Source organism: Miniopterus schreibersii (genome assembly GCF_964146895.1).
Source record: "Miniopterus schreibersii genome assembly, chromosome: 6".
NCBI classification, from domain to species: domain Eukaryota; kingdom Metazoa; phylum Chordata; class Mammalia; order Chiroptera; family Miniopteridae; genus Miniopterus; species Miniopterus schreibersii.
The window spans coordinates 54,601,184-54,621,111 of NC_138107.1; the positions used below are offsets into that span (position 1 = coordinate 54,601,184).

The window sequence follows — 19,928 nt, forward strand, 5'->3', positions numbered from 1 at the left end:
TTGTTTAAAAAGATGTCTTCCGTGTTGGGGTTGTAGGAATACTGCCACACGGTCCAGCTAGACTCTGGGATAGATTACCGGAAAAGGGAAATGCCTGCTGCCGGAAAACTCTACTACCTGTAAGTTTGTTCTTTTTTACATTTTAATTTTCTAGGTTTGCTATCTAATAATCAGTAAATGATGAGAAAAATAAGCAGGGTAATTATTAGGATGTGAAAGGCTAGTTTTGAAGCCTGTGATTTTTAAAATACAAAATGTTATAATATTTACTTCTTTCAACTTTTTTTTGCCATCCACATTTGCATGATTTATAATGTGTGATTGGATGAAACCCTAATTAGTTTTTTTGGGAGGAGTGATGACAGATGGTTAGAAAGTAATGAGTATCCTCTTATAAGACACTCTAGTATTAAGAGAATATCTTTAATTTGCTAAAGTAATTAATTATTTGTGGACATCTTCTGCCAAATGTGCCATTTCTGTTCCCCGGAAATTGTTGTTTTATTTTGTCAGACAATCTGCTTGTATTTATCTTTGTTGATTGACTTCCATACATAACTATGTAAAATATATATACACAAGTACAACTGGATACATTTGTCTTTTTAAAGCTAAAACTTTCCTGCATAGGACCAATTTATAAATAACACCCATCTTCAGTATGTGCAGTTAATGCTGAAAAACAAATATAGTTTGTTTTAAAATGTTATTTGTGAGAACCAGAAAAGGAAGAAATGCTATACAAATGCAGACTGTTGTTTTGTGTATACTGCCAGTGTTTTGCACATCTTGGGTTCCTGGTAAATAGATCTGTGTAAGGCAGCGATTTTCAACCTTTTTCACCTCATGGCACACATAAACTAATTACTAAAATTTTGCAGCACACCAAAAAATATATTTTTTGCCAATATGACAAAAAAAAGGGTAAAATTTTAATTCATTCACGCCAGACAGTTGTGTTGGCTGTTGTAATTTTTTTATTTGACAATCTAAGGGAAAAGAGGTTAGTGCCCCTGACTAAATAGTCAGGCACTGCATGTTTAAAAAAATCTTGCAAGCCACCATTGTGCCCATCACGTGGTTGAAAATCGCTGGTCTAAGGGTTAATTGTGGTTTAACTCAAAGGCATGTTTCTGCTAATTTAAATTTTGATGACAATGTGCATATGAGAGGTTCTGCCACCTTGTAAGCAGAAGTACTTGCTGTTTTTGAAGCAGAAATTAGCTAGAAAAATCACATAATTAAAATTGCGTACTTTACAGTATACCAAGGGGACTATTTCAGTTTATTATTCAGATTCTGATGATTATTTATAGGAGGTTCTTCATCTGCCCTTAAGTACTTTGTCTTTAAAGTACATTATAATTTTTAAAAACTCTTATAGCACTTTTTTCTGCTTTAACTTAGACTCCCCCCTCCCTATTTCTTTTATGTTGATGTTTTCTAGACTTTTTATTCTTCTGATATTCCTGACTCTTAGCTACCTAATTTCTTGCTATATCAGATGTATGGTACTTAGAAATTAATTTATTATTATTCTCTTTATTCGTCAAAGAAGGTAATCCTTGTTCCCTGTTTCTCACAAAATGTATCCATATGTGGAAGAATTAAAACATTTTTCTAATGGGAAGTTCCCTAAGTAAAGATGGCAGCCTGGGTCTAAATTGTGATATTTGTTTCATAGTGCTAGAGAGGTCTCGGTGGAATTTACAGGAGGTGGAAAGGCTGCTTTTGCTTGGAGCATAACCATTTTCTCTCTGACCTACCTAGTGTTGCCCCTTCTTCCTGATAAAAGTAATACAATTCGAACACAATGAAAGTCAGGTTGCTCTTTAAACATGTACTGGAGGGAAACAAAATCTAATAACATTTGAGTCCAGGAAACTAGAATCTACAAAGGATTCCTTGAAACTCTGGAACAGCTTCCTTAAAATATATATAAATTAATTTAATCCTCAAGGAAGGTAGATTTGGTCACGAATTTAACATAACAGAGTAAAAGGAAATTTCCTGGGGTCATAGTAATTTCTGAATTAGATTTCTTTTTATCTTGTTCATATAGGAAAACATTAATTTCCCCCCATAAAGATTTAATGTGCCATGCTATATATTGCCCTATTAAAGCATGTGTTTATTTTATTACCCTCTGCTTAAATATCTGGAATTGATTCCTAAATATGCAAGTCCAGAATACCTCCATCTCAACTTTACCAGCATCCCACTGGCCTAAAAAAAAGTTTCTAGCTTCCCTCCAGGGGAACGCCAGGCACTATCTCAGAGTTTCATATAAGCAAAGTCCCATAAATGATCTTTAACTAAATAGAAATATTCACTAACTCAGTATATTATTAGCCTAACTTTCCAAATCCAATAAAAAATGTCCCCAAGCACAATTCAAATAATATCAAGAATTACCAAAGATTTTTTAAAACTACCCAAAAAGTTGACATGGAACAATTTCTGTGGTTTATAATATTGTCGGTTTACACAAGACAGTATTCATACAAGACAATAATTCATACAAGGCATTGCATATTTGTATGTAATCTTATTTCATTTGTAGTTGTGTATCACATTAAATTTAGAAATCCCTAAGTACCTTTATAAATAAGTTCCAGATGTTTTTAGCCTATCCCGAGAAGTTTTCAATCTCATATAAAACAAACTCAGAGAATTTAAGTTAGCAAGTTACAAACCACAGAGAACAAATATCTAAAGTTTTACATAGATTAAAGTACCCCACGGTTGTCTAGTTTTCATTCTGCTGTAACCACATGGTCTTCCAAGAGATGAGCGCAAAGTCACTTTCTTGCTGGCTGTGTAGTGGATTGGGCTTAGTAGTAGATCCCTATGTGTGGAGTATAGTTTGCCTAAATCCACACAGGTCAACCAAGCATTGGGCTTTCTTTTGCGTTTGGATGGGGGCTTGGACCAGTAATTTATTTTGAACTGCCCGGTGTTTGCCATGAGTAGCCCCATCCCATGTCTTCCAGAGAATTTGACTGCTTCTGATTAGCGCTCTGCTTGGGGGCTGGTGGCACTAGAGGTCATTCTTTTATATATACAGTGAACATTTCTTTTCAGACAAGGAAATACCACTGCTGAAGGATGCATGAGATTTGCCCCAGGCCATTTCCCTGTCACTTCGGTGAAGGTTATGGTTTCCTGGGAAGACACTAGAGACCTGGGTCAGAGACAAAGGATTTTATTACTCTTGGCACAGATAGCATGTTGGTTCCCTCCTTGCTCCCTAGTCCTGTTGAGGGGGATAGTGAGTTTCGCTGAGGGCCAAGATGGATCCCTGCATAGGCAATGGATTGTGTTAGAGGAGAGGAAGTCTGAGTTTGGGGAATGTACTATTTTATAGCCAGAAGTAAACAAGATTGCTTTGTGTCTCAAGGTAGACATTGCCTCACCCCTCAAGGTTTCTCACTACAAATACAAACTTGAGGAATGGTTAGGACCTTGCATTCTTGGCAGACTCAGCAACATGCGTAGGTGAGTGAGAGTCCCATGGAGGACCATTTCTTCCAATGGGACATTTACCGGACTTTTAACCTTAAAGGAGCCAGGGTTGCTTCCTTCATTTCATTTAGCTGCTATTCACCGAAGTCATCTAGACCTCCAACAAAATTACTCCTGAACACATTATTCAGATAGTTAATACTTCCATTAAATTGTCTTAACACCATTTCACTTCCATTTATATGGGGACTATGGACCATATTGAAAATGATGAAAAAGTTAAGTTACAACTTTTCAGACATAACCCTCAAATGCACATATTTTTACCTGGCTAATCATTCATCTTTTTAACAGATTTTTTAAAAAAAGTTTCTCCTTAAATACTTTTACCAGTGGGAGTTTCATGTCTCAAGTACTCTAAATATTCCACTTAGGAAACATCTATTCCAAATAGGAAATTATTTCTGAAAATATATCTTTGAACACCATTTAAAAAAAGTTTGTTGGCAAAAACATAAAGCTTCAAAATTATGGCTTTGTTTTAGAAGGTCTGTGAAAGCACAGACTGGAGCTCATACAAGTTAAAATGTACTTCCCCACGATTAAAAACTTCTCGTTTCCTGTCTGTGATATTCCCTATAACACTCTCCTACTCTCAACTGAGAGAAACAAAGAAAATTTAAGACATTTCTTAGCTCAATTGTCATATCTTCTTATACCTAAAACTTTGGCGGAGATCTGTATTCTGCCTGGAATGTTGCCATCGTCTGGTTAGCAGAGTCTCCCACCAGGCGTTTCTCATCCAGACATTGGACTCTGTAGTTTCAGTTTTACCAGTCAGAGTACCAGCCCCGTATTTCCTGTTTCAATTCCTGTTGAAGAACCTCTGAAACATCTGCCAATAAGAGCAACTTGAAAATTAAGTCTAGCCCCCATCCTTATGCTAATCATGGGCCTGTTACGCTCCTTTCCCTTCAGGTCCCTGAATTCTCTCATGTATCTTTTAGAATCTTCCATATTCATATCATTCCTATTTCTAACACTAGTTTGCATGGTGTTGTAATGGAGCAGTGATGGTATTGAAAGGGAAATACCACATAGTTAAAGTATATAAAATTTATTTAGCAGCAGAAGATACAGAAACTTTCTTCTCCCCACATCTACTCCTGTCCCCCAATCAGCTCAAGCAATCTACTAGTCTACTTTCTGCCTCTATAGATTTGCCTATTCTGGAAATTTCATATCAATGGAATTATAATAAGGTGTGGTCCTTTGTGATTGCCTTCTTTTACGTAACATAATGTTTTTAGGATTTATCCATGTTGTAGCAGGTATCAGTACTTCATTCCTTTTTATTATATTCCATTGTATAGAATATACAATTCATCAGTTGATGGACATATGGGTTATTTCTACTTTTTGGCTATTGTGTGAAATGCTGCTGTGAACATTCACGTACAAGTTTTTGTGTGGACTTACATTTTTATTTCTCTTGTATCAACCTAGGAGTGGATTTTTGGGGTATGGTAATTTTGTTTAGTCTTTTGGGAAACTTCCGGACTGTTTTCCAAAGCAGTAGTGTATGAGAGTTCCAGTTTCTCCACATCTGTGCCAACACTTTTTGATTATAGACATCTGTATTAATTTCCTAGGGATGTTTTTATAAAGTACCACAAACTGGGTGGCTTGTAACAACAGAAATTTATTGTCTTACACTTCTGGAGGCCAGAAATCTAAAATCAAGGTTTTGGCCGGGTCATGCTCCCTCCAGATCTTTGGGGGAGAAACATTTGTTGCCTCTTCTAGCTTCTGTTGTTTGCCATCAGTACTTGGTGTTCCTTGGCATATAGATGTGTCACTGCAGTCTCTGCCTCTGTCGTCACATGGTCATCTTCCTATGTATCTCTCTCTCTTCTTCTTATAGAGACATTAGTCATATTGAATTAAAGGCCCATCAACTTAACTAGTTATATCTATAAAGACACTATTTCCAAATAAGGGCACAGTTCGAGGTACTGGGGGTTAGGATTTTTACATCTTATTTTTGGAAACACGAATCAACCCAAACACAATCCTAGTGAGTGTGAAATAATATTTCAATGTGTTTTTAAGTTTTATTTCTCTGCTGGCTAATGATGCTGATCATCTTTTCATGTCCATGTTGACTATTTATATATCTTTGGAGAAAGGTCTTTTCAGATACTTTCCACATTTAAAAGTTGGGTCATTTGTCTTTTTATTATTGGATTTTAAATCAACCTTGTGTTTCTGGGATGAATCCCATTTGGTCATGGTATATAATCCTTTTTATGTGTTGCTGGATTTAATTTGCTAGTATTTTGTTGAGAATTTTTGTGTTTATAGTCATAAAAGATATTGTTTATAGTCATAAAAGATATTGGTCAGTAGTTTTGTTTTCTGGTGTTGTCTTTGCCTGGCTTTGTTATCAAAGTAATACTGGCCTGATAGAACGCGTTGAGAAGTGTGCCCTCTCCCTCCATTTAGATGTTATCTTTCTTCTTGAGTCAGTTTCAGAGTTTGTGTCTTTCTAGGAATTTGTTGATTTCAGTTAGGTTATCTAATTTGTTGGTATACATTTACTAATAGTTTTCCCTTATACTCCTTTCTATTTCTATAAGGTCAGTAGTAATGTCCTCTTTTTCATTCCTGATATTGGTAATTTAGTCTTCTCTCTTTTTCTTGGTCTATCTAGCTAAAGGTTTGTCAATTTTGTTTACCTTTTCAAAAAATGCCATTTGGTTTTGCTGATTTGCTATATTATTTTTCTATTCTCTATTTGATTTGCTTCTACTTTAATCCTTATTATTTTCTTCCTCCACTTGTTTTAGGTTTAGTTTTCTCTCATTTTCCCAGAGTCTTATGGTGGAAAGTTAAGTTGCCGATTTGAGATTTTTCTCCTTTTTTAATGTAGGCATTTACAGCTATAAATTTTCCTGTAAACACAACTTTAGCTGCACCCAATAAGTTTTGGTATGTTGTATCTTCATTTTAAAAGTATTTTCTAATTTCCCTTTTTTTTTTTACCCATTGGTTATTTAGGAGTGTGCTGTTTGATTTCCACATATAATTGAATGTTTTTTAAGGTAACATTATAATTCTTTTAATGACTTTTTTCACTATATTTTTTAAGTGAAGAAGTATTTACCCCTATAAGAAGTATAAAGTACAAAGTTTCATTCACATTAAAATGTTTCAAATTCTGAATGAGACATTGTATGTTGCAAAAGTCAGTAATGGTAATGAATCTGTACTCTAAGGCCACCTGTAGGGAAAAGACTATTGTGGGGGGGAACTATAGTTTGTTCTCAAAAGTAGATACAGTATTATCTTTCTCATAAGAATGCCTGTTGATATTTTATGAAAGAGAAAGGCTCTGTTACATTACAAACTTATAACTGTAGATTAGTAAAAAACCCCCGAAAAACCCCACAACTTTCTACTTTATATCCTATAGGACACAGTTTGGTTCGCTGTTTATTTTGTCTGTTAAAATCATGAAAGTGTCCTATTTTATATAATTTAGATGCACATTTAAGTGTTTGTTAATCTTATGTTAACTCAAGGACCACCGAATTAAAATTAATTTCAAGGGTTTGAAACTATTTGAAATACCACCTAAAAAGTAGTACAACAATAAAAGAAATTCATCTTGTATAGACTTCAATATCAGGTCCCATCAGTCAGCTCAGCACAGCTTTTATCTTCTATTTCTTTATTGAACTGTTATTTGACAATAGCATATCACAGTGTGTTTTTTCCAACAGGCCAGACAGGACCAGAATAGAGCTGGACAACCGTTTCTAGCTGAAAACATTGAAAAAATATTCAATTTTATGGCTGTACTCATCCAGTGAAGTGTAAATAAGCTATATACACAATATATACATGAAGAGAGAGCATGCATAGTTACACATATAAAAGTACAGAGTAAAGTTTTTATATTTCCTTAGAATTTTTATCTTCTTGTTATTTCATCTTCAAATAGATCATGTTTATAACTAACAGTCAATCTTCAACATTAGGAAAGCTGATCTGGCAAACGTCCTAGGTCTTTAGTTACTTGCTGTATTCCTTTAGTAGCTATAAAACTCCATGGCTTCTCTTTCCCAGGTGGATGTGAACGTCTTCTCCTGAAGAGGAGGTAGAGCTTCTTACTCCCTAGCTTTTTTATCTTTCTAAAAATCTCCAAACACTATAGCCTTTCTGAAATTTTATGAAAAAGAACTATTTTTTGGATCCATTCACTTGCAGTTCTACATCAGTCACATCACTGATTTATTTGCGGGGGGGGGGGGGAATGCAGTATATAAATTTGATAGAAATTTTATATGGAGTTTGGGGCTGAGAAGAGGGGGGTGAAGGTCTGGAATTTGAGAGCAAAAGGTGCTAGATCCCACTTTCTGTATTATACACAGGTCAAGATTAATGGAACCAGGTAAGTTACTCTCCAGGTGATTGAGAAGGGTGGGAAGTTTAGAGACTGAAATGGATCTCTGAACAGTCAATTAAGCCTTTGAGTGATTGAGAAAAAGATAAATACTAGGACACAATCCATCCTAACAACTGATTCCGTTATGTAAAATAAGACTACAGGATTTGAAATGCAACCAAGTCTGTTTTATATTAAGGCAAGTATAAACCAACTTAATCTTGGACCTGCCTCCAGCCCCAGATTATGTTTGGTGTGAGCACAAAGAGCTGTACAGCATGAATGCACAAGGAATCAGTAGAGAGAGGCTCACTGCCAGGGAAATTTGGCACAAGAACTCTAAGAGGAAGGGGAAATTTCTCCCTCGTTGAATCAACTTTGGCTCTCAGGAATAGAGAACATGGAGAGAGAGGGACCAGGGAAAGCCAGCCCTATTCTACTTGTTGATACCTTAACAAGCTGTTGATTTTTAAAAGGGGATGGAGGGGCAAAGTGTGGGTAGCATTCTGTTCCCCTGAGTCAATCCTAATGGAGTGGGAGGTTCTTGAAGAAATTAATTTCCATTTAAATTCATGTGTGACCCTCTTCTAGAAGCTCCCCTTGTTTGGGAATTTTTGTTGAGAATTTCAAACGATCCAGCAATAATGAGGTCTTTTTTTTGACGTGTTCTCTTTCTTGAGCCTAAGGTTTATGTTGAATGCCTGATTTCAGCTGTGGAAATTCTCTCAAAATTGGAATGACTGGTTACTTTCCTCACTGTTTACTAATATGATATGGAAAAATAAATCATGATTCTCATACTTCCAAAGCAATCAGGCTTTTTAATCCAGGGAACTGTACTCAGAGGATTCCTGGCAGCAAAATAGTGGTTGATTCCAGGGCTTTTCTGACTTAAAGACACAGTGGTACTCCTCAACAGAAAATAGAAACCTGCCCCTCCACTGCAGTTTCTGAGCTGAACAAAAGGTGATAGAAGCAATGAAAAGGGTGGATATTACCAGGGCATTATAGATAAAGGGAAAAGAGTGTGTGTGCTCTGCTTGGGCCCCAACATCCCCTCTCCCTTGCCCCCCCCCCCCCAAGAAGCACATGCAGAGAGTGACTCTGCTTCTTCAAAACTGACTTTAATTCTATTACCATGGTCAACTTTTGATTATCTGTGGGCAGGTTTTCTGTTTTGCATCTTATCTGCACAAAGTACTACTATACAGTAGCCTCTCACCGATGGGGTAATTACCCAGAATTAAAGGAAGCCACTTAAATTCTTTGTCGCCACTCAGCTGGAGGAGCTTATGTTTCTGTCTCTCCTCATGAAAGGAAAGGGGATATGATACATAACATCTGAGCTTAATTCCTGTGTTTTCTCCTGATCATTTTGATGTTACCCAAGTCACCCTTCCTTAAGATCTGCCTCTTTGTGGTTAAAATGGAACTACACAAAGCTCAACAGAACGTTTTCTTCTATGCTGTGTGGCATGGATATTCTTGTAGCCTCAAAAGAAAACTCTGAATTTAGCTCCCTTTTACACTGAAAAAATCATGTTCAATTTAGTGCCATCTTTAGGCTGTAGCTTTTTCATGCAATTGCTATTGACTACCAGCTTTCCTCCTGTCCTCAAATTTTATTGGTTAGGCTGGAATATTTTTCAGTTATGTTTGTAATTTGAGTCTAATTTGAATCTCTATTTGTATTTTTTATACTCTATATCCATGTATATATATTTTCTCTACATTTGCTTCCTGAATATGCCTATTGCTGACCTTAGGTCTTTGTCCCAAATATTTGATTTTTTTATAAAACTAGCTGACCCTGGTTCTTTTTTAGAGTTTCACAGGCATGATTGTATTTCTGAGTATAGATTTTTAGTGTAAGGTAAAGTGGCTGTATTTTTAAATAGTTTCACTGGAAAACTGACAAGAGGTCCTGGAGTCATAGATTCACTGCTGTTAACTCCTGTTTTCTCTAATATAAGTATCATTTCCCCCCCATCTTGATGTTAAAAGCATTTCTCTGGCTGAAATTTTTACAATTAAGTTGTATTCTTGAAGTTTCCTACTTAAAAATGTCAAGTGATCTTAGGTGTTTTTAAAAAATGGGCTTAAAATTTTTTATGTATATTATAATGACAGGTTACTAAGAAAATCCTTCTGGATTAACTATTGCATTAATTAAATGATATAGGTATTTTATGCTCCACCCATTTCCAAAACAATTGGAGGCCAGTTACATTAAAATAATTTATTATACAGTTACCATAATCACTAAAATGGAAGAGATGGAAAATACCAAGTGTTGGCAAGGATTTGGCACAAGTGGAACTCTCTGTACGGTGAGGCGAGAGAGTAAACTGCTACAACCACCATGGAAAACTGACTATCTACTGAGCTAAACATCGATCTATCCTCTGAGCAGCAGTTCTACTCCTAGGTGTATACCCAACAGACACATATACATAAGCCTATGCAAGGCTTGTACTAGAATATTCACAGTAGCACTATTCACAGAAACCCCAAACGGTAAACTACACAAATGCTCATTGTTAAGGACTGAACTGTGTCCCTCCATAATTCATAGGTGAAGCCTTAACCCCCCCAGTATGCCTGTATTTGGAGAAAGGTCCTTTAAGGAGGTAACATTAAGTAAATGGAGCCAGACTCATATTAATTAGGAAAATGAGCTTACTTGAAGCAATATGTACCCTAACACTCAACTTGATAACAATTTGGGACATACTCTTAATGATTTGATCAGTGTCTGCAAAATGACATTTTCTGAAATGTCTGAAATGTTTGTCAACCCGCAAAGATCAGGACTATCAGATAAGGTAATTAATGCTTGTGTTTTAAAAACCTTTAATTTGAAAAATAATAACTTTTACATAGTATTTAAATTTTAAAATAACTATGTTTTGAATTTATTTTGTGTTAATGTTTCCTTTTCATGTTTTCTGTTATCAAAAGTCTATATCAGATAGAGATAGTTTTTACATTATTGAAATACATTATCTTGCCTATTGTTATATTGTCATTTTACAGTAAGTTGCTGAAACTTTTAGTATAACCCTATGATAGAAAAATGATTCACTGTTTATTATTATGGACACTCATTATTATTTGAAAACAAAGTATTGAGACAAATACAGAATAATTTAGGATTTCAGAAATTTTCAAGATTAATATCTTTTGAGAGCTTGGAAACACTTTTTCTGGGATTCCCTCTGATTTTCCAGCTGTGGTGACACCCCCCCCCCCCCCCCCCCTCCACAGCCGCCACCCCCACGCTCCTCTGGTTCTTCACACCAGAAGGACTGTGAGTTTTCTGTTGGAGTTTTAGTTGCCCTGAGCAGTACTGACTTTACTGTCTTCAGTCTGGGAAAGCTTTTTTCCATTCTCCTAAGTGTCAGCTCCCTCCAGAATCTGTCCACTTCTGTTCACTGCGCAATGCCTTCAGGACACCTGTTTTATATTTTGTCGAGTTTATTGCTCCTATCAGCAGGAGGACCAGTTGGGGTGGAGCTTGGCTGTTTCCACTAGAAGCAGAACCCTTCTCCATGTTCTGAGAAAGCTATGTAGGAAATATGTTTTTTGAGGGCTCATTTGTCCAAAAATGCCTTTTGCTTGATTAATAGTTTGGGCATGGATAGTTTGACAATAATGTTCCCTTAGAAAATTTTAGACTCTATACCATTATCTTCAGGTTTCCATTATTACTATTGCAAAATTTGATGTGAATTGCTGTGAATGATTCTTGACCTTTTATATTTCACTTGTTTTTTCTTCTTGAAGTTTTTAGGATATTCTTTCTTTATTCTTGATTTCCTGAGTTGTTTTCGTAATTATATGCTTGAGCATCCTTATAAACAAAATTCTGAACTCTGTATCTGTCAGCTTGCTTGGTTCTGTTTCATTTAGTTCCTTTTCTAGAGATTTATTCTGTTCTTTCCTTTGTGACATGTTTCTTTGCCTCCACATTTTGGCTGCTTCCAGGTGTTTGTTTCTATGTATTAGGTAGAGCTGCTGTGTCTCCTGGAATTTGTAGAGTGGCTTTGTGTAGTAGGTGTCCTGTAGGGTCCAGTGGCTCAGCCTCCCCAGTCACCTGAGCTGGGCCTTCTAGGTGCTCCCCTGTGTGGGCTGTGTGCATTGTCCTGTTGTAGTTGAGCCTTGGTTGCTGTTGGCATCACTGAGAGGAATTGATCCCCAGACCAATCAGCTGTGAGGACCAGCTGCAACTACAGCCAAAGAGCTGCTGTGCTGGAGACACCCCTATGGAGCAGGATTTACTTCAGTGGAGCTTTGGTGTTTACCAAGTACGCCCCTTGAGTGTGTCACTCGTGGATGTGGTAGGGTTGTAATCTAGCGTGGTCGAGTCTGACCACCGGGTGCACTGTCTCTGGGGCCTCCCAGGAGGTGCAAAGTCAGCCTGTGCCAGTGCCTTGCCCAGGGCCACCCAGCATGAGCTACCGGATCTCTCGGGGAAAAAATGGGGCACTTATAATACTTTCAACTATAAAGATAAATTTAAAAAAAAAAAGAATGGGGATGAAAGCTCCATTCCAAGTCCTCACCTGATGATATGTTTATTGATTTTTTTAGAGAAAGGAAGGGAGTGAGAGAGACAGACAGACACAGAGAGAGAGAAAGAGAGAGAGAGAGAAACATCTATGTGAGAGAGAAACATGAATCAGTTGCCTCCCATACACACCTGACTGCAGATCGAACCTGCAACTTTTTGGTATATAGGAGGATGCTCCAACCAACTGAGCCACCGGGACAGGGCCCTTCTATTTTTATTTATTTTGACCTTTATTTTTTATCCTAAAGGCTTTACTTAAATGCCTACAACTACTTGATTGTCTACTCACACTTAAGAATGAGGCATTAAAAAGCTGATTAGAAGTTCTGTATGCATAGGTTGGGTTTTATTGATTGGTGGGCATCACTGGGGGGTAATAGGTGCCAGGTCAGGTTTACACTGAAGAACTCTCAAATGTCAGTATCAGCAAGTCTTTCTTTTGGCTATACAGGTTCTTCCAATCTTTCTGTCTACTTCTTGGGATGGAAGCTTGGCTGGTAGGGATCTGGATGCTGAAGAGACAGGGATGCTATTTTTTTAAAAATTAAATTTTTAAATTGATTTCAGAGAGATGAAAGGAGAGGAGGAGATAGAAACATCAATGATGAGAGAGAGTCATTGATTGGCTGCCTCCTGCATGCCCCCCACTGGGGATCGAGCCTGCAACCTGGGCATGTGCCCTGACCAGGAATCTAACCATGATCTCCTGGTTCATAGGTTGACTCTCGATCACTGAGCCACGCCAGCCAGGCTGGTTTCACTGTTTGACATCTAAGTTTTCAGTATGCTATCTCTCCCCATTTCTTCATTGTTAAAACTGTCCCAGATGGTAGAGTGGAAGAGGTACAGGAATCTGGCTGTCCAGGTAAAGTGAGGGAATCTAAGGAACTGCCTTTGTCTTATTTTCAGACCATGTCTAGCCTGAGCCCTTCTCCGAATCTTCAAGTTTATCTAGTAGAGCCAAATCTTTGGAGGGTTTTTGGTGAGAACTGCTTTGCTTCACTGTGGCTCAACACCCCATCTTCCACCTTCTGATTTCTTAACCTACTAAAGTTCTGCTCATCCAACTGAGGAAAGCAACACCAGTCTTTTCTTCCTCTAGACTCCCTTAATTTTTCCAAGTGATTCTCTTAGAGAACCCTTCTCCCACATCACTCACCTTTGGGGAGGGTGAGTCACCCTCTTCTTTCCTAAGGAGAAGGGAGGAAAAACACATCACAAATCCTAGACCCGAAGGTCAGTGACTCCTGATCTCCTTTCCCCTCCTATAAAGATACTGTGATGTCTAGGGGACTAGGAGGGGGTTTTTGGGAATAGGGCTGGTTCTCCTCATTTAGCCATTGGGATGGGAGTCTGGATCCAGTTGTTGGTGGTATATTGGTGATGCTCTTTAGAATTTGAGGGTACTTAGCACTTACAGTCATCAACTTTGGGCCTTACTTGCAATTACAGGACAAGAGGGAAAAGTTGCACTCAAACACTGCGTAATATTCCGCTATGTGGTTATATACAAATGCACTTCACCAGATTCCCCATCGTTGGGCATTTAGGTCCTTTTTAAAAATTTCGTTTGTGTTAACAGTGCCACAGCAAACATCCTTATAATTGTTAACCATTATTATTTCCATAGATGAAGTTCCTGTGAATGAATAGCTGGGTGATGCGATGTGCATGTTTTTAATACTTTTGTAACATATTATCTGGTTGCCCTGAAATCTTGTACCAGTTTTTCACTCCTTCCAGCAGGGCCAATAGGGTTCTTCCCCCCATACTTACACTTGCTCTCAGGATTTTATCTTCTTCCTTCTCCCTGCCAGTTTGGATAAAAGACCGACATTTCATTGTTTTATTTTGCATTTGTTGTTACTAGTAAAAATGGACAATTTTACATTTGCTTCTTGTCCATTGCGCTATTTTTTAATGCAGTTTTGCCTATTCGGGTCCTTTGACAGTTTCCTAATGGGGCATTCAATTTTTTTAATCTGTTGGAGTTTTTTAATACATTGATACTATTAATTGTATGCCATAAATGTTGCCACTATGTTTCCTGGTTTAATATGCTTATATATGTTATTTATAATATTTTCCGTGATGCAGAAAACTTAAATTTTTATGTATTGAGATAGATAAGTAACTTAATTCTCTGAGTCTTAGTTTTCTTTTCTGAAAAATGGGATAACACATACTATGTGGTGAGGTGGGGGTGGTGTAGGTAAATTAACTGCTACATAATAGTTACTCAACAAATGATAGCTCTTTAGTTGTTCCCTGTGTGACACATTAAAATAGTTAAGAATCGTCCAGAATTACAAATACACTCAAAGATGTTCAAACCAGATGTGAGCCTGGAAAATAAGTAAAACTGAATCTTTTAGACTAATTTAGATAGATAAGTTTAAATTTTTGTTTTTACTTTTCTAATTCTCATCTTTGAAAAAAAATGAACTGATGAACCCTCTTAAGTGGAGAAATCTGAAATCTGAGTGGAATGTGGGAAGACTGGTGTTATCTCAAAAGTTTTGTTAAGGGGTTATGAATATATTCCTTTCTTGTAAGGATTCGTTTCATAGCGTCCTTATTTATTTTGTATCAATATGGATACATCTAATGAAACCAAAACACACACTAGCCCCTTTTGCTTTTAGACAATATGAAGATAAGGTTTCTGTCCCCCAGAAAGTCAATAGAACTTACTCCCTGAGGTCAAATGCAAGTTGGCTCAGATGAATAAGTCTGTTCAATTGGACATTACATTAACTGCTTTTACAAATATTTATTTTTAGGCCACTTAATACCAATCAATTTTTTATTTTATGTGTTGTAACTTCTGAGCAACTTTTTAAAAAAAATAAATATATCTTTATTAATTTCAGAGAGAGGAAGGGAGACGGAGAGAGGGATAGAAACATCAATGATGAGAGAGTCATTGATCTGCTGCCTCCTGCACGCCCCAGACTGGGGATCGAGCCGGCAACCCGGGCATGTGCCCTGACCGGGAATCGAACTGCGATCTCCTGGATCCCAGGTTGATGCTCATCCGCCGAGCCATTCCCGGCCGGGCTGAGCAACTTTTTATGATAATGTAATAGAATTCTTATATGATGCTGTTATAGTTAAAACAATTGTGTAATTTCACATATAATGCCACCATAAATGAAATCACATACAGACGATTTCGTAGATGATGTAGAGGATGTGGTCTGACTAAAGTCCGGTGCGCCACATTTTTTTTTTAGTGAGCCACATTTTAATATTACAGTATATTAGAACACAGAGTGAAAAAGAAATCACCACTGAGGAAGTGTGGAAGCTACTGTTTACTCACCAAATATGCTCTTAGAAGGGTAACTGTCTTCTGTCTTGGTAAATTTTCAGAACTTAGTTCTCCCCTCTGCTGGGCAACATGCCTGCCCTAAGGAGAGGTTAACTTCTGAAAGCCAGCGTGGCTGGCATTACTCTCTCCTTTCTATATCTCTTAAAGAGTAGCTCACTTCTCCAACAGTTGTGTGTGTATCCACCACTGCAAGGTGGAGGTGATTCCAAATGAATTACCAAGAATGATGTTGGCAAAGTCATCTACACATACCTGGGCCTGGCATGAACATTGACATTTACGTTGACTTGTGTGATTTCTTTGTACCTTTAAAATTGTTTTTTGTCTCTATAGTCACTCTGTTGGTATCACTTTATTATCTTAATAGGGCTCTACTCAAATGCTTTACAAGGCTTTATGTAAGTCAAGTAGCATTTCCCTTGCAAAATTAACCGTAGCAAATAATGTTCTTAGGATCCTTTGAGGTGGAATAGTTATTACTTGGAATATGACAATTCCAAACCCTTCATAATGACTGTGTGCTTTGTTGCATTTTAAAGGCATTTGCTGTAGAACAGTTGAAGAATTAAGTGCTTGTGTGTTAAATGCCTGCCACCTGATAATTATCTCAAGGAAGAAATTAGTTTTGTTTAGTATAAGCTTAATCTAAAGAGAAAATAATTTGTCATATTAGTTTTCAGTAAGACTTGATTAAAATGGTTGTCCAGAATTGAGTTTCATTGCTTCCACGCCTAGATGAAGAGTGATTTGTGTGTTAAAATCAAGCATATTGGCAGGTCATCCTAAGTTTGTATATAGATAGAGTTGAAGTAAACTTCCATTTTCACTTGAAGTTGGTTTTTTTTTTTAACAGCATTTATTTCCTCTGTCAGTTATTTTATTGACTGTTAATTTATCAACTCTTCTTGAAAAAAAAAGTGAGAGGAAAAAAGGCTATAGTATTATCACATTTATATATGTGGGTTCCTTAAACCATATGGTGATTTCTAATTAGAATACAAAAGATTCTTTGAGGAGACTAACTTCATAGTAGCGGCAATGATGGGCATCACAGAAAGGAGAGAGTTTTCTTGAATTTATTCTCTGACAAGGACACTTTTGAGAGAAGCTCTGTGGTTTATAATTGTTCTTATACTCAAAGTCCGATAGTTATTGATGTGCAGATCTGGTTGGTCTTTCCAAGCTGGTAATTTAATTCTGAATGTTTGATCCTCTCAGTTAGTGGCTTGACTTGATTTTTTTTTTTTTTTTAAAGCAGCTTCAATATTTAATTTCACATGTACCCTCTCAGTAGAGATTTCAAAGGATACTTTGCTGGATGCTTGACTGCGGTGTCTATTTGCTCTTGTTTTGCATGCAAGGGAGAGCCAGAAGCCTTTCTTCTCATTGTGTACACATAGTATTAATGGATTTACTCTGCCTGTATCGTCTCATTACTGGAAACAGCCAGAAGCACAGAAGTCTTTCAGTGTATGCAAATAAGGCAGAATCATCTACCTGAGAGCTAATATTCTCTGCTTTTAAGTGTATTCTAAATCTAATGTTTGTATTTAGAGCATAACATCCTGTTCTCTTTTTTTATGGGCAAAAAGCTAAGCAGGCTCAGGCAGCTGTTTGATGTTGGCTTCAAGTGTTATTAATTTCATATTCTATTATTCTTTTCACTGTAGCACAAGTGAAGCTGATGTGGAGGCTGTCATGGATAAGTTGTTTGATGAGCTGGCTCAGAAACAAAATGATTGTACGTAAGTTAATTTCTCTTGAAAGAGAATACATTTAGAACACAATGCCCAATCTCCACTGACCAATTAATAAGTTCCATTGCTGTATATGGGTTGATACCACGCTCAAGTGGCAGTCATTGTATCAGCATTTTGTCTAATTTATGTGTTGAATCATGTGCTATTATTCATCAAGCTATGCATTTCCTATCTGTAAGAGATGAATTTTATAGTAATTATCCAGACAAGATTGAGTCTTTGTTCATGTTCCCATAGTAACTAGACCAAGGATTCTAAAAGTGCAAGGCAGAGAGCTGTGGCTGAATAAAGCCTGTGGAACCGTTGCCGACTGCACATTTGAAGAGCTGTGTGAGAGAGTAAGTATCCAGACATGTCCAGACTCATTGGCCTTTCACATGTTAAAATACTTCATATTTTCCTCTCTGCCTGTTTCAGACTTTAAATACTATTCACAGAGTCAGACTGATTTAAAAGTCTCATTAAGGGAAATATTCATCTGTATATGCCATGTCCTTTTTATAGATATTGGCACAAAATTTGCACTTGGACTCTAAAACAAAAATTAGAAATACAAAGAGAACTGTCAACTGTTGCTGGAATTAAAACTAAGATCAGTTTTAGGAATATTTTATAAAAGTGAAACATAAAGAGAATTATTATTATTTTTTAACTGAGGTGAGATTAGTATGTGGGGAAAGGAAGAGGAAGTAGTGTTGCCTTGATCCAAAGGACTTCTGATTCTCATTCTTATTCCCCATCTATTATTGCCTTAATATCTGGCCCATTTGTGCCAAGGTCAAAGAAAGTGAATATTTATAACTGTGGCATCTATGTTATATAATAATATATTCAACAGAGAAAAATGTGCACATACGTACATTCATATAAATGAGAAAGACCTTGATTGCAGATTCATTATAGATATAAATTCTGTCTTTTAAAAGCTCTGGAAGTCCCAGTATTCAATGGATATTCAATATATTTATTGGCTGTAAATCTTGAGAAAAAAATACAAATTACACATACCTTTAAGCATAATACCTCAATTGTCTTGAATAAATTATCCAGCTGGCCTCTGATTTATCATGACTTCTAGGTGACTAAAAAACAATTGTTTTTCAGTAAGGGGGAAGGAAAAAAGTCTTCATTTATACCTGCCATCCGTTTCATGAATACTTTTCTTTTTCTTTTTTTTAAAAAAATATATCTTTATTGATTTCAGAGAAAGGAAAGGAGAGGGAGAGAGAGAGATAGAAACATCAATGATGAGAGAGTCATTGATCGAGCCCGCAACCTGGGTATGTGCCCTGACCGGGAATTGAACCCTGATCGCCTGGATCCTAGGTCGATGCTCAACCGCTGAGCCATGCCCGGCCGGTCTCATGAATACTTTTCTTAAAAGCTAGTGACTTAATTGCTTCTAACCAATGTACATGTGTCATTTTTAAACCAGCAAGATGAATTCCATCTGACAGGGTGATAATGTCCATCTCTTATTGAAAGTTGTTCCTGGTGACATGGACCCTTCACACTTCTACTGCATCAGTCTTATCAGGGCCCTAATAACATAATATCTCCAGACAAAATTCTATTAAGGCTTCAATTTAAGTTTTACGTACTTTACCAGAGAAATAAACTTGAGAAAAAACTTATGTGTCCCAAAGATAAAGTTCCCCCTCCTTCCATAGAAGGGACCTAGTGAGAAGAGGGGCAGGACAGTCCTGTGTATCCTGGGGTAGTGAGGCAAGATGATCTCTTGGGGCAGACACTGAGTAGATAAAAATATATATCTGTATTTTTAATGTGCTCTCGACTTCAGGATACTTAGTACCAAGAAAAGGCTGCTAATTAGGTCTGGAGATAGTGGGGAAGATTAATTGGTACTTTATCTTAAAAAATGAAAATAACACATAAAAATAAGTCATTTTTATCTTATTTGACAAAAATATGGGTTATAATAGCACTATGAACTAAATTCCTAGACTAGCAATGAACAGATATTTATTTTTGGCATAACTTTCTTGGCAAAATTTTAGGTTGATAAATTAGTATGTCTTGCACTTCATCATTTGGCTGATTACTTAGGAAATCTTTTCTAAGAAAATATTTAAGGATTTCATCAGTATTTTCCAAAATTTTTTAATTCATGAATATTTCAATTACTTTCTTTTAAAGTTTTGTTGATTTTCTTTTCTTGTTCAAGTTGGAGAGATCCTCATTGGTCAGTGGCTCTACTTGGAGGGGTTTGCTTTTTATCAACATTGTAACTATGTGAGGTTTCCTACATTAAACAAGCACTGACTGACTGACAAAAGATACCAACGTGATGGATAGGGTTAAGTACTAGTATTAAGCTGTAAGGCA

General features: G+C 36.8%; 1 protein-coding gene across 2 annotated transcripts in view; it reads left to right on the forward strand.

Annotated features, from left to right (window-relative positions):
- The window catches only part of AFG1L (AFG1 like ATPase), a 135,554-nt gene that overhangs the window by 82,844 nt on the left and 32,782 nt on the right, over positions 1-19,928 (forward strand). For both annotated transcript variants that reach the window (XM_081140782.1, XM_081140783.1), the window contains 3 exons: positions 37-119; positions 17,493-17,563; positions 17,820-17,920. In XM_081140782.1, coding sequence (XP_080996908.1) covers positions 37-119; positions 17,493-17,563; positions 17,820-17,920 — 255 coding nt within the window. The remainder of the gene's footprint in view (positions 1-36; positions 120-17,492; positions 17,564-17,819; positions 17,921-19,928) is intronic.